The 13,067-nt window shown below is 55.4% G+C and overlaps 1 protein-coding gene across 1 annotated transcript in view; it reads right to left on the bottom strand.

Annotated features, from left to right (window-relative positions):
- Positions 1–12,408, bottom strand: part of TMX3 (thioredoxin related transmembrane protein 3) — a 32,792-nt gene extending 20,384 nt beyond the window's left edge. The window contains exons 1-5 of the mRNA XM_090285399.1: positions 12,262–12,408; positions 11,489–11,543; positions 9,321–9,360; positions 7,787–7,910; positions 703–748 (exon numbers count right to left, since the gene is read on the bottom strand). Of these exons, the coding sequence (XP_090141525.1) occupies positions 703–748; positions 7,787–7,910; positions 9,321–9,360; positions 11,489–11,543; positions 12,262–12,307 (311 nt within the window). The 5' untranslated portion in view covers positions 12,308–12,408. The remainder of the gene's footprint in view (positions 1–702; positions 749–7,786; positions 7,911–9,320; positions 9,361–11,488; positions 11,544–12,261) is intronic.
- Between the last annotated feature and the right edge of the window lie 659 nt (positions 12,409–13,067).

Below are 13,067 nucleotides of genomic sequence, written 5' to 3'. Positions count from 1 at the left end.
CAGGGTGATATGGAGGGTCTGCTGTTGCCCATGCAGCAGACCCCCCCTCTCTTCGCAGCTGAAGGGTCCAAGGGAAAGACGGAGTCAATACAGCTTGGCTTCAGGTGCGCCGCAGGAGTTGCCGGTGTTGACTACAACGTCAAACCGCCTTAGGGACTCCGGCTCCGGATTTTCTGTCGGGGTTTACTCCCTTAGCCTTTCCCCTGAAGAGGTATGCCGCAAGGCAGCGGAGGTTTTTTGGAGTCAGAGTTTTCCTTCTCTGCTCCAGCTCATACACCTGACGTTAGACTTGATCGGCGCCTAGACGGGAACTAACACCACAAATCTGATTCCCTTCGTCCCGTCCACCCGTGAAGGCATGCCTGTGATGCTTGCAGAAAAGCAGTGTGTTAGGAGGACACACACTCTGAGCTCCTCAGGGGCCAACGCCCTCCCGCCCTCCCGCCACTGACGGCTGTGTGTGTCCCTTGTCCTGCATGGTGCCTGTCACGGACACACACTTGACGTCGCCGTCAGGAGCACACTCCCTTCAACACGACAAAGCACAGAGGCGCAGGCCGTCTCCGCTGGTCACACCCTGCCCCGAGAAAGGGCTGCGGAACCCCAATCTTCAGTCCTCCAAGGAAGCTACTGGAACTTAGTGCAATCAACCGTAAGCAAACTAACAAAAATATACATATAAACATACAACGCTCAACTTACAGCTTAATTGTTGGGTAACCTCGAACTCCAAACTCTGAAGCAATGCCTTGATAAGAAAAAGAATAAATAATTCTAAATTTTTTTTAAATGAGGAACTAGGTAATAAATGAACGTTTTACTTAAAATATATAGGTATATATACAAACATATAGATATACTGTTTTTAAGTCAAAAAGAATATGAACACACACAAAGAAAAAAACATGACATTCTCATACAAAATAATTACTTAAATAATTTATAAGAAACAAGTGCCAAAAGAATTGCTAAAATTTTGTCTCTAAAGTACTTATTTTAAAAGATAACCTGTTTTAAAAAATATGTACACATAAACATAGGTATAAAGTCTTACTTCTCATCTGACTTCATTTCCAGCACAAGTATTTCTTTTTAAAAAAGGTGGGGGCCCATCCTTCCTTTAATGTTTTCTGAGTCTTAAAAGAACTGCATTGCATTTTATTTTGGAAAATTAAGTTATATCTGTAAAATTAAGTAATTTCTACAGTCAATATATGATCTAAAAGCAACTTCATCCACAGGTTTCGGAAGTTTCTGATTTGGTAATAACCTAGAATAACTTCAACTGACACAAAGATTATTCTGAAATCCTCACGTTAAAATGACAGTTGCTGCAGTGGCATCTTTTGAAGGAAAAGAAGAAACAGTAACAGAAACAAACAATGAGGAATCAGGTCCTCAGAATCACAGAAACCACAGCAGCAAGTTAACGCTCTGCTACTTTACAGGTTCGCGGCAACGAGGACAGCCAATAAAGCCAGAAGCCTCTCTCTCACCAGACCATACACAACCTGTCTACACAACTGCCCCGGTACCCGTGCAGGGCACTGCACTGACGGCCACCGTCTCCCCATCCGTTCACTTTCTCTTTCCACAGTATTTTCTCAGCACAGCTGGGCGTCAGGAAGTGACTTCTCCACGCGGGCTCAGTTTTCCCGACTCCTTCGGTAATCAGGCACCGCTGGTTTCAAAGCAACCCCACCAACACACGAGAAGGACGACAAAGCATGTCTGTGGCAAACAAACACCCCCAATCTCTTTGCCATCCTCGCCAGCCCCAGAGCCCCCTCTTAAACATGGAGAGGGGGTCGGAAGGCGGGCTTCGCGGCAGGCGACGCAAGCAGCAGCGGTGACGGAGGTGAGAACGTGGGCCCTGAAGTCACAGGGCCCGTCCCTGACCTGCGCGCAGACTGGTGCCATCGCTCGCTCGGGACCTGCTTCCGTCAAGCATGTTCTAACGGAAGGCTGCTGTTAGCGCGACTGCCTGCTTCCAAGTGAAAGCGCAGAAATGACCTGGGGGAAATTATGGGGGTAGAGTATGTCCTGAATGCTTCCCACCCCAAACTAAGGACAGAGGTAAACACAAGTCCTCACTACCTTCGACTAAAACATGTTAAAAACCGCCAAAAGTAAAGACTAATACACCTGCCAGGACGGGAGGGCACACGCCCCACTAGCAACTCCTCATACAATTTGGCATGAGTTATTTACACAAATCAAGTTAAAAATGAAATATGCAACCCACGAGAAAACGCAGTGGTGACATTTTACAGCCTGATGCTGTTCCTCGTAAGAGGCTCCAGAGAGAAGTTCAGTCCTGCCCCGTCACCTCCGTGGCCTGCGGCCTCGTCACCCAGGGGACAGTGGGACCGTGGGGGGGGGGGGGGGTGACGCCACCCATGCTGCAGTCCCTCGGCTCCCTGAACACTGCCCTTCACTCCCGATGGGATTCCCGCCGCAGTGGCTCCTAAAACCTCAAGCTTAGGCTTCCCAAGGGGAAAATGGTTGCATTAAAAAAAAAAAGGCGCACAAGCAAAGCCTGAGTTACAGACACGGGGGCAGGTCGGGGTCACAGCTTCTCCACTGATCACACGCACAGCTCCGCACAACCCCTGAACTCCTCCGGCTGCCTCCCCTTCGGAAAACGCCCCTCGTCCTCCGGGGCAGCGGGGGGCCTTGGAAATGGGGCCCTGTGAAAAGAACCTCACAGAGACTCCGGCACGTGGAGATCTTCCGATGCCAGTCCTGTCCTTCCTCGTCTTCATCCTGAGCTCATCTTACTGCTAATTAACTGTCTCCGGGTAATTCTACGTACAGACGGCATTCACAAGAATAAGCACGTGTACAGTATCTTATAACCGGCTTTAATATGCTTTCAATTACATCTCCAGGCAACTTTGTGTGGGAAGAAAAGACGTGAATGTTATTTTTCAGATAATACTACTGCTACTGAGGCAGATCTGGTAACCTTTTTAAAAGTATTGATTTGGTAGGAGGCCGAAGACTGAAACTCAAGTCTGAATTTACATTTTTTGTTCTTTATGTTTTCATTATTAGAGAATAGTTTGTATAGAAGGCTAAGACCAATTGCTTTCCAAACTGAAGAATCCATCTGTAACACGAATAACATCCCCTGAGGTTCTGTCACTGAAAATGTTCCTGAGTTGAGGTGGGACACGAAGCCCCTATTCCACTGTTCTCTCTCTGAAATAACTTCAACAGGACAGACCTGTGGGAGGGAGTCATGGTGACCTTGGGTTCTGGGCCTGCTTCTGCGTCTAACGCTGCTGTTTGGAATAATTCGGTCATTTCACTGCTCATTACCTTCTCTTACTTCATCTGTCCAATGGGAGGGAGAAGGAAGGAGCTCACCTCAACCTGAAGTCCTTTTCAGCTCAAATATACTATTTCCCTTAGCACCCGGCGTCACTGTGTGTCTGATATGAAAGGGGAGAAGATATAGCAGTGGTTCCTCATTGGGGGGCAGGGGCTGTCCTCCAGGAGCCACCGGGCAATGTCCGGAGACACACGTGGTTGCCACACTTGGGGGGAAGAACGGTGCTCCCGGTACCTAGTGGGAAGCATCCTGCAATGCACAGGGCCTCCTCCTCCCCCAAAGGAAAAATTAGCTGGCCCAAAATATCCACAGTGCCGAGCATGAGCAACTCTGCACGACAGTCACTGACCAAAGGGGCTTGTAATCTGACGACACGGAATCAGAACAAGAACGTTGCCGGCCCAATGCCACGGCGAGTTTACACATCACAGAGAGGCCAGCCACGATCTTTACCATAAAGCCCTGGCACACTCAGGCGGAGGAACACACAGAGTCTCAGTGGTCTCACAGTGAAATCAGTACCCCAGGACAGCTAACGTCATGACTATTTCACACCCCGGACAAGGCACAGCTCCAGCACTCAGTTTTGAAGGCATGTGTACAAAGAGAGACGCTGAAGTTCACATCTGAATGGACACTGGACGCTGCACAACTTTATAAGGTACTTGCTCATGGGATTATTAGTTAGAACCAGGCATCAGGCAACTCTTGGCACAGCTGCAAACCCACCGGGCGGGGTGACTGCGGCCGCTCGGCGCTCCGGTTCCAGGTCCACGCAGAGACCCGCTGCCCTCCCCGGGCGCCACCGCAGGGTGAGAGAGCGACCCTCACGGACACGCAGAGAGACCTTCTGTGCTTGATCGCTGAGGGGTCCTATCCCGCCCCAAGCCAAAGGCCTAGACGTAACTGTGCATCGAAATCCTATTTTACTTTGTGATTCTCCAACTCACGCGCGCAGTAGAGTCCCCCGAAGTCCGTGTAAAACTGCAGACTCTCAGGACCCACCCCCCGGGAGTCTGGGCCTCTGCAGTCCGCGTCCACGTGAGCACCCCGAAAACCCCTAGGGCAGGCAGCACGCGGACCGCACCCTGGGAACAGGCCTGCGACGCAACCGTGGGGTGCAGGAGACACCTCGGAACAGCCGAGCCTCGGGTCCCCCCGCAGTCAGAGACCGAGGGGGGTCGGCAGCCGGCTGGAAAGCGTCCATTTCTTGACCTCTTTGACTCTAAGTTTCACTAAAACGCCTGCGCTGGAGCGGCCTTGGAATACTTCAGGGGACTTTAAAAATTACAGGCCCAAGACCTATTTGTAATCTCTGGACAAGGATTCTTGAATACTTCAACTGTTTTTCAGATACTAAGGAGATGAATTTCTTCTTCGCCATAGCACACAGAACACCTACTTGATGCTGGAATAACAGGAAAAATGCACCATCACCGCCATCAAACACCACATAGCACCAGGCCACGCACTCGGTTTACTGGCTACTGTCGGTCTCTCCCCACTGGGACGGAAACCCCACGCGAGCAGGGGCTTCCGTCTGCGTTGCTCACTGACGCATCCCCGACGCCCGGGACACGCCGGCTGCGCCCCGGGACGGTAAGCGCTCACCCGCTGAGTGGGCACCTGCTCTACAACGTTCCAGCAGAGGGCCGCCTTCCCAATACGCTGTCTGTACGATTCAAGCGGTGCCAGGGCAGACAAGCAGGCCTCGCCGCGCCGCGCAGGCCGGGGTGCCGGCTGGGGAGGGGTGGGGCTCCGTGTGCCACGTCCGGGGAGTAAGGGACAGAACTGGCTGTCAGCTCCAGGCCAGGGCGGTGCTCGGCTCACACCGGTTCCCCTCCCTCGCCCCGCAGCTGGAGGTCTGCTGCAGGTAATGTGTTACGTTTCTCTTTCGTACGACGCAACCATGATCGTTCCTTTTCCCTCCCATTAATTCAACATAATGTATAACACAATGCTAAGGGAACAGGAAATGAAACCTGTAACAATTATAGCAACAGAGGTAAAATTTAAACCTCTTAATGGTTTATGAATATGAATAAAAAATGTCCCATCACAAAGCCACAAGCTGTATATGAATTCCTAAGACCGGTAAGAATTCTGTTTTCTAGTTACAACATTTAACATGTTTTCTCCTCTAAGCTACTCAGGTAAAAAGTCTTTGCTATTCTTCTGCAATGGTAGTCCCACCTGGGAGCACTTAATGAATGCTGAAGAAGGGGCTGCTGAACTAAGACAGTATAAAAATTCTGACATATGTACACTGCCAATTATCACGGTAGCATCGCGTGTTTTTACAGAATTGCGGGCAACAGCTTTCTTACTATCTCCACAGTCTCACACTCGCCCACTCGTCAGGACCCCACTGACTGACTCCAGGGCCCACCAGAACGTGCAGGTCTGAGATTTTATTGCTCCTGTGGGTCTGTTCTCCTTTCTCCCTCATTAGACTACAAGGCTTTGTTTCGGTCCTTGTTCAATTCCTACGGACAAGTACAAGGCCTGGCTGAACGAAGGGATGATGAGACGCATGAACACGTGCCGATGCACCTGTAACCAACACAAGCACGCAGACACAACCATTTACTTCCGGGAGCAGAGGCTGAAAGGAGCAGTTTCTTAGGACCTTGCTTACAGCGTATTTCAAGAGATCCCAGCTCAAGCGTATCACTGCGTCTCTCTCTGCAGTTAACTTCCCGCCATGGACCTCTTCTCCTGCCCGAGTCCCCGCAGCTCACGTGTGGGGCTCAGTAATTCCAGCTCTCGCACCTCGTCTGCCCTCCAGTCCCCCTTCCCACGCATCCATACAGCAAAGTCTGTACCACGAGTCCAGAATGGCTGCTAACGCGAAAACCGCACAGAATTAAATGCTGTCCTCCTTTCTGCAGAAGGGCAGTGACCACGCTAAGAATCCTGTGCCACTATTGTCCACCGTCCTTCCTTGCATCACAGAGCTGATCTGTCACAGCTGTGACTGCACCCTTGGAAGCGTTTCCGAGAAGTGCTGCTCCTTCCGCCCTCCGCTGCACCCACCCGGGCCTGCCCACCCAAGCTGACTGCGTCCTTTGTCCCTCTTGTCGCTACTCTGCTTTCCGTCCTGCAGGCCACTGGTCTCCTCAAAAACGTGTAATGCCTCTTGACTGATGGCCAATGAAATCCCCAACACTGTGTCCCACCCGAGGGCCCTTCAGGTCTGCCAGGACCCTCCGCACCTTACAACGCCCTGGCCATCGCAGTAAGGGTTCTGCATATGAAATAGCGACACAGCCCTCACAACCGAGAGGATCATCACTCTGGGGTACAGACAGGAAAACTACAACCGAGAGATGAGGCACGCCCCTGAAGCCACAAAACGGGGCACAGCAGAAGTGGGGTCACAGCACAGGTCTGCCTCGTCCCGACGCTGCGTCCAGAGGACAACGCCTATTTTCTAAAATGAAATGCACACCATGTCCCTCCACTTTCCTCATTACTTAAAGGTAAGGGGAGCATGTACACACTTCCCGAACACGCCCGGGGCCTTACATAAGCCACGTCACCGAAGTCCCTGCGTCCTCACTGAAGGAGGCGTCACAACGAACACCCACCAGCGCGGCTGCCGAGGCCGGCAGAGCCGAGCCGGTCTCCGGGCGCCGTGACGCAGCAAGCGCGGCAGGCGGAGCCGGGATCAAATGCAGAGGCCCCCTGAAGCCTCGCTCTTTCCAAATCTGGGATACCTTATCTTTCTGCACCCTGGATTTTGTCTTTTCCGAAACCTTTACCACAGGCCCTGTTCAACTTTTTACGTAAAGAGCCCTAAATGTTTCAGGCTTGGGGGGGTGCAGTCTCGGTTCCAACTCCTCCCTCTGCCACGGGGCGTGAAAGCGGCCACAGACCACAGAGAATCGCCCAGCCTGGCGCGGCCCGATCCTGCCCACGGCTGCAGCCTGCCGACCCCGTCTGTAAGCCCATGTCCCCTCGGGCACGGACCGCACAAGCTCAGGTCCAGCTCTGGCCTCTGCTCTCACACCCCCTCCAATGGGAACACCTCCGTGACCCTCCCCGGCATGTGTCCTACCCGGACGCGCCCTTCCCAGTCCCACGCACCCCCTTTCCTACGCCACCTCCAACTGCTCAAACAGCACGCTCTCATTTTTAATTCCCGCCGCAGCATCAAGGGTTTCACGCTCCAATTCCTATAGCTGCCCCGGGGCCCGGATAATCTCAAGTGGACTTGAAACAGAAACAGTGGCTTATGCGTCTCTAGCAGCCTGTGGCTAACAAGGTCTGCACGTTACAAACACCATGGCTAATTCGTTTACCCCACAGAGCACAGTCTTAAATGAAGAGGCCTTTAACTTTCCATGAGTGAAAATGTCTTTCTTCCCCTTACCTTGAATACTGCTCTGCATAAAGGAAACGCTTTCATTAGGAGCACAGTTAGGAAAGGACTAAGTAAATGCTTACCGGAATAGGAGGTGGCGTCCATCTTCCCAACTTTAACTGGAGAACCAATGCTTTTCATCTCAAGACCAACTTCATTCCAAATGGGTTCCAGTTTTTTACAATGACCGCACCATGGTGCATAAAACTTGTTAAAACAAAAACAGAAACCACCACTAAAAGGCTGTGATAGCATGAATACCAACCTTAATTTCTAAAGAATCGCTTTGATGAAATGATCTGATAATAATCTGCTTTAGACAAAAAAGAAATCTAAATATACTTTTCAAATTGGTTAACGCAGTAATAAATCAACACATAAACCCAGACAGGTTAACTCCTAGCGTACACCCCAGCCTCGGCACGACTTTGGGATGACTTTAAGTAACTACTAACATGTATTTAAAATAGGTATATGATTTACAATAAAAAGCATCTTCGTTTCCAAGGGGTGGGTCAATGTCATACACGAAATGAGATCACCAAATACAATACACACACCCTACTTCTACCTCTGTTTCTACTGCAGAAGTGCCAACACAGCAGGGCCTTTGCTGCTTCCAGGGTCACCACTGGTGAGACACAGGAGACCAGGGAGGGGACCGCGGGCAGAGGGACAGGACAGGCTGGTTAATCTAAGACCACGGGTCTTCCTTCCCTGCAATCGCCAGCCGGCAGGGTGGTGCATGGGGTCACGTACATGGTGTGGCAAACTGTCCACTGTACTTCCATGAAATGGGGTCAGCTACGTGTTCACGCTACGCCGTGGAAATGTGCAGACACACACGAGACAGAGAGAGAACTACAGAGGGGACCGCGTGCCCGCAGCCTGGCTTCGCTGAGTGTCAGCTCGGGGCCACCGTCAGCCTGCCTCTCCTGCCGCCACTCGACTTTGTCCCTGGGGCACGTGGAGAGGAACCCGCACGCTGTGAGGTTTAACACGTTCCAGACTTGGAACTGGGGACAGGAAGGGGAGAGTTTGACTTTATTCACGGTACGCCTTTGAATGCCACGCGTAATTCGGAATTTGGATCAACCTGAGAAAAAGTTCTATCAATATCTAACCTGAGGTACAAAAACAGTGAACAAAGCATAAAATGCGGATTATTCCACTGTGATTCACATTTAGAGCCACCAAAAAAACGTCGCTGGGGGTGACGCGGGCACGTGTGGGAAAACGTGTCAGCGCGGCTCACAGCGACGTTGACACTCAAAGGGTTACGATGAAAGAAGATGCTGACTGCCAAGGGACTGATTACACACACCATCTCCCGGATCACATGGCACAACTGAGCGTGGAACATGTAGTAAAATCACACCACAACCTCCCTCAGACGTAATCAACAGGGTGACCTCATCGGAACTTCATCAAAATCAGGTTCCTTTTCAGAACATTCAGGCTCTGAGGTTCATTTTAATAGAAAACCTGAACACAACTACCTAGGAAAACAGACTGAGCAGGGCACCAAAGTACTGATCGCATGTCCCTGCGTGGAGGAGGGAGAAAACGGCACACGCAATGGTGGGTGGTTAATCAGAACAAAAAACTACCACTCACGTCCACGAGCCAGATGTCACCTTTCCGATCGTCCTTAAACCTGAAACACAAAAGCCGAGAAAACAAATCACTGTACGTCCCCACGTGACCACTGAACAGCAGACGTGGGACAGGAGCACGGAACAAATTCTTTCAGTCATTTTTTATGTGCGGATTGTGCTCAACAGCCCCCATAACTGACCTTGAACACCCCAATAAGACAGAGAGCCGAGACCGCCGTGGAGCAGCCCCTGGTGCAGGAAAGGCGATGCCTCGGCGCCCACCCTCTGCCCCCCCGCCCCATGCCGGCAGCACAGGCAGAGCGGCAGCCCTGAGGCCCCGACCCGCGCCACGCTCTGCTGGTCTCTGGTTGCCCTGGGCGGGCACCTGGGAGCTTGAGTTTCAGCTCCTGAGAAATGGTGAGTCTTTGTTCGTACACCGAGCACACAAGACGGTTTTGTAAGAACAGCTGCTTTCTTTCCAGCCCTTTCTGACCCCCCGAGTAGAAAAGAGGTCCAGGGACTACAGGCCTATTCACCTACTGGTGCCGTCACATGGCCCACATGGGGACCTTGGTGGCGCTCCTCTACCAGGCGCAAGGAAAGGCCACTGCTTCCGAGTGCGGCTCCGCCCAGCAGGATGGCCTGGAGACCCCCCAACAGGCCACCGGGACCCTCTCCTCCTGGGCCCCACGGACCGACGCCCTCCATCGGAGCTGCGCGACTCCGTGACCTCCCAGGCCACTGATGGGCCATGAGACCCACAGGCCAGCACAGAGCCATGAGCTCCCAGGCTGCTGGAAGACACACACCCCTGAGAGGCACTTATCGGCCCGCTGGGGGGCCCGGCGGTCAATGGCAGTGGCAGGCTCATGAGCAGAAATGGCAATCATGTCACTGAACAGAGACGGAAATGCTGTCCTGCCCGTCAGACCCTCAGGTCCGCACGCCAGGGTCTTCCCTGCTGAGAGGACGCATTGCGCCCCCGTGACGGTGGCCCACGCTGCCAGGGGCGGGTCCGCTGAGGAAGGGACACGTTCTGGGCATCTGCGCCACTCATCCCCCAACTTCCCCGTCCCCAGGCAAAGTCACAGCCACCAGGCTACTCCACAGGAGGAGGCCCATAACAACACGCAACGAGATGACCACCCTGTGGACAACAGCTCCCCCCAGAATCAAGCCGTTTCTGTAAATCATCGATGTGGGCACCCAACACCCAGCGGCCTGGCTGGTCAGGGCGCTGCGGTCCCCCGAGGCCCGTCTCCTCCAGAGCAGCGCTGTGCCCACCTGCCCTGCTGCCGTGCCAGGGGGGTGCGTACAGGCGGCTCACGGGGGCACGTGGCAGTGGAGCAACAGCGAGGCTTTGCTCACTCACTGCTACGACGCGACCGACAGGCAAAACACACAGAACAGAAAGGGGAGGCAGCCCTCAGAGGTCCCTGTTAGGTCCCAAGGGCCTGCGGGGGCGCCCAGACCGAGGGATCCATCTCACCTGCCTCGGCCTCAGTACGGCCCCGTGGGCGGGGCGGGAGGGCAGGGACAATGGACAGGTGTGGGAAGGCCCCGTGTCCACGTGGAGGACAGTGCCTCAGCCGAGCCCTCAGTACGGGACGGAGGTCCCTGCAGAGGTACCCAGGAACCTGCAGGCAGGCCCCCAGAAGGCCGGAGGGCCACGCACGCAGACACGCTCCCTGGCAGGGCTGGCCGAGCCTGAGTCTGTGGCCGCGACGCCCTCCGGAGGCTGCGGGGCGCCGGCTCCACCAGCCCAGCCCGGTGCGGGGAGGGCGAAGGCTCCCCCAGCCTGTAAGGTCCCGTAGCGCTGGGTCTGCGGCAGGATCTCCCGCCGCTGTAAGCAGGGCCTGGGAGCCACGCTGCGCCGCTACCAAACCGACCAACCAAGCACGAAACAGAAACGCGGCAGGGGCCCGATCTGATGGGTGAGAGCAGGAAGACCTAACACACACCGGTAAGATGATAAAATAGAGTATACGTAAGTTCGCCAGCTGTTGCTTTTTAATTATCTTCCAACCACGGAACTTTGGAGCGCGCCCCCGTTCTGTACGAGCACAGCCCCGCGACGCCTCCCGGCACCGCACCAGCCCCGCAGAAGCGTCGGTCGGGACGGCGCCGTCACGGAGACCCCACTCCCACGCAGGGCCGGGAGCACTGTCTGAGCACACGCATACTCACGATTCGTCCAGATCCTCCACAAACCCTTTACAGAACGCCGTGTCCAGCAGGAGAACTGCAAGAAAGGGAGAAAACAGACACGGTCAACGCTGCCTTGTCCCCTGGCTCCGTCACCTCCGAAACGTGTCTGGTGTTCTACAGCCCCCCCGAGAAAAGGCATGGCGGGGCGTCGCCGGGCCCGCGCGTCCGCGGCCGGGGGGCCACGCCGGCGACCCCCGGGGGCTGTTTCCGAACACCTTCTCCTTCCCTCCCGTCTCCTGGGAACAGGGAGAGGCCGCGGCTTCTCCGCGTCTCCTCCAATGCCCGCGGCCTCCCCGGGGTAAACTCGGGGTGCCCTTCCAAGCGCTCAGTGTCCGCCCCACGCTCGCAGACGGAACACACGGGGCTCCTCCGCGAACGCGCGTCGTGGGCCGAGCACCCGCAGCCCAGAGATAACAGGGCGCGCGGGGGCCGAGATCGGGCCCACGCCGCCCCGGCGACCTGAGCCTGCCCTGCCCCGGGCCCCCGCCCCCCATCTTCGCCCCCTTCTGCGGAAAGGCCAGGACCCGGAACCCAAAGCGGCAGCACGGGGCGGCGACGCGCCGGGCAGGACGCATCCTTCCCACCCATCCGTGGGGCCAGCGCGCCGGGAACTTCCTGCCACCGCGGACCGGAGCGGACCCGCGCGGAAGACAGCCGCGCCCTCCCCGCGCGCGCGGCACCGCTCTCTCTCGGGCAGCCCGCGGCCGGCGCAGGCCCGACGCCCGCCCGCATCGCCCCCGCCAGGCCGGTACCTGCGGCGCAGAGCCACACGGGCGCCCCGCGCGTCCCAGCGGCCATGGCCGCCGCAGGAGAGCCGCGAGCGGAGGGAGAGACACAGCGGCAGCCACTGTCGGCGCGCCCGCCCGGAACAGGAACCGCGGCGCGGGGGGCGGGAGGGGGGAGAGCTCGGCGCCGCGGACGGGGCGGGGGCGGGGCTGGCCGGCCCGGTTCGCTCCCAGGACCCCGCCGGCCTCCGCTTCTGAGCCTGCGCCGGACGGGGGCGCACGCGCGGTCGGCCCTCCAAGCGTCTGCGTGCCGGGGCCTCGGGGGGCGTGGGAACGCGGCGCGAGGTCCCTGTCGCGTGCGTGTGGGCGGGGCGGGCGGCTTCGGGCGTTTCCCGGAAGTTGAGGCCGCGCTAAATTTGAAAAGCGGAAGTAGGTGCCAGGGCTGCCCCTCGCTGCTCGGTGCGGGGAGCGGCGGATTCCTGAGGGCGGGGCGTGGTGAGGTCGCCGTCTCGGCGGAGGTTTTTCATCCCCTTTGACCCCGTGTGCAAAATGGGGCGCTGACGCACAGCAGAAAGCTGCATCCGCGCACTTTTGCGCACTAAGGGAGCCCATTTTAAGTATTTTTGTCTAGAAAGCTGGAAAGATGAAGTTCCTCAGCGGGTATGTTTTTGATGACTCATTCCTTTATGTTTTCTTTAGAGAGAAGTGAAGTCCTTGTATAAAACATTAACATGGCTGTTTTTCTAAACGAAAACGACGTATAAAGGCCATGAAGTTTTATCTGAAGATCGCGGCCGCAGCCGCTCCGTCTGATTCCGATGAGATTTTAGGGG

This window comes from Furipterus horrens, unplaced genomic scaffold, assembly GCF_987537825.1.
Source record: "Furipterus horrens unplaced genomic scaffold, mFurHor1.1.pri manual_scaffold_8, whole genome shotgun sequence".
NCBI lineage: Eukaryota > Metazoa > Chordata > Mammalia > Chiroptera > Furipteridae > Furipterus > Furipterus horrens.
Note: the sequence above shows the minus strand (reverse complement) of the source record. Positions and strands in the feature narration are given on the sequence as shown.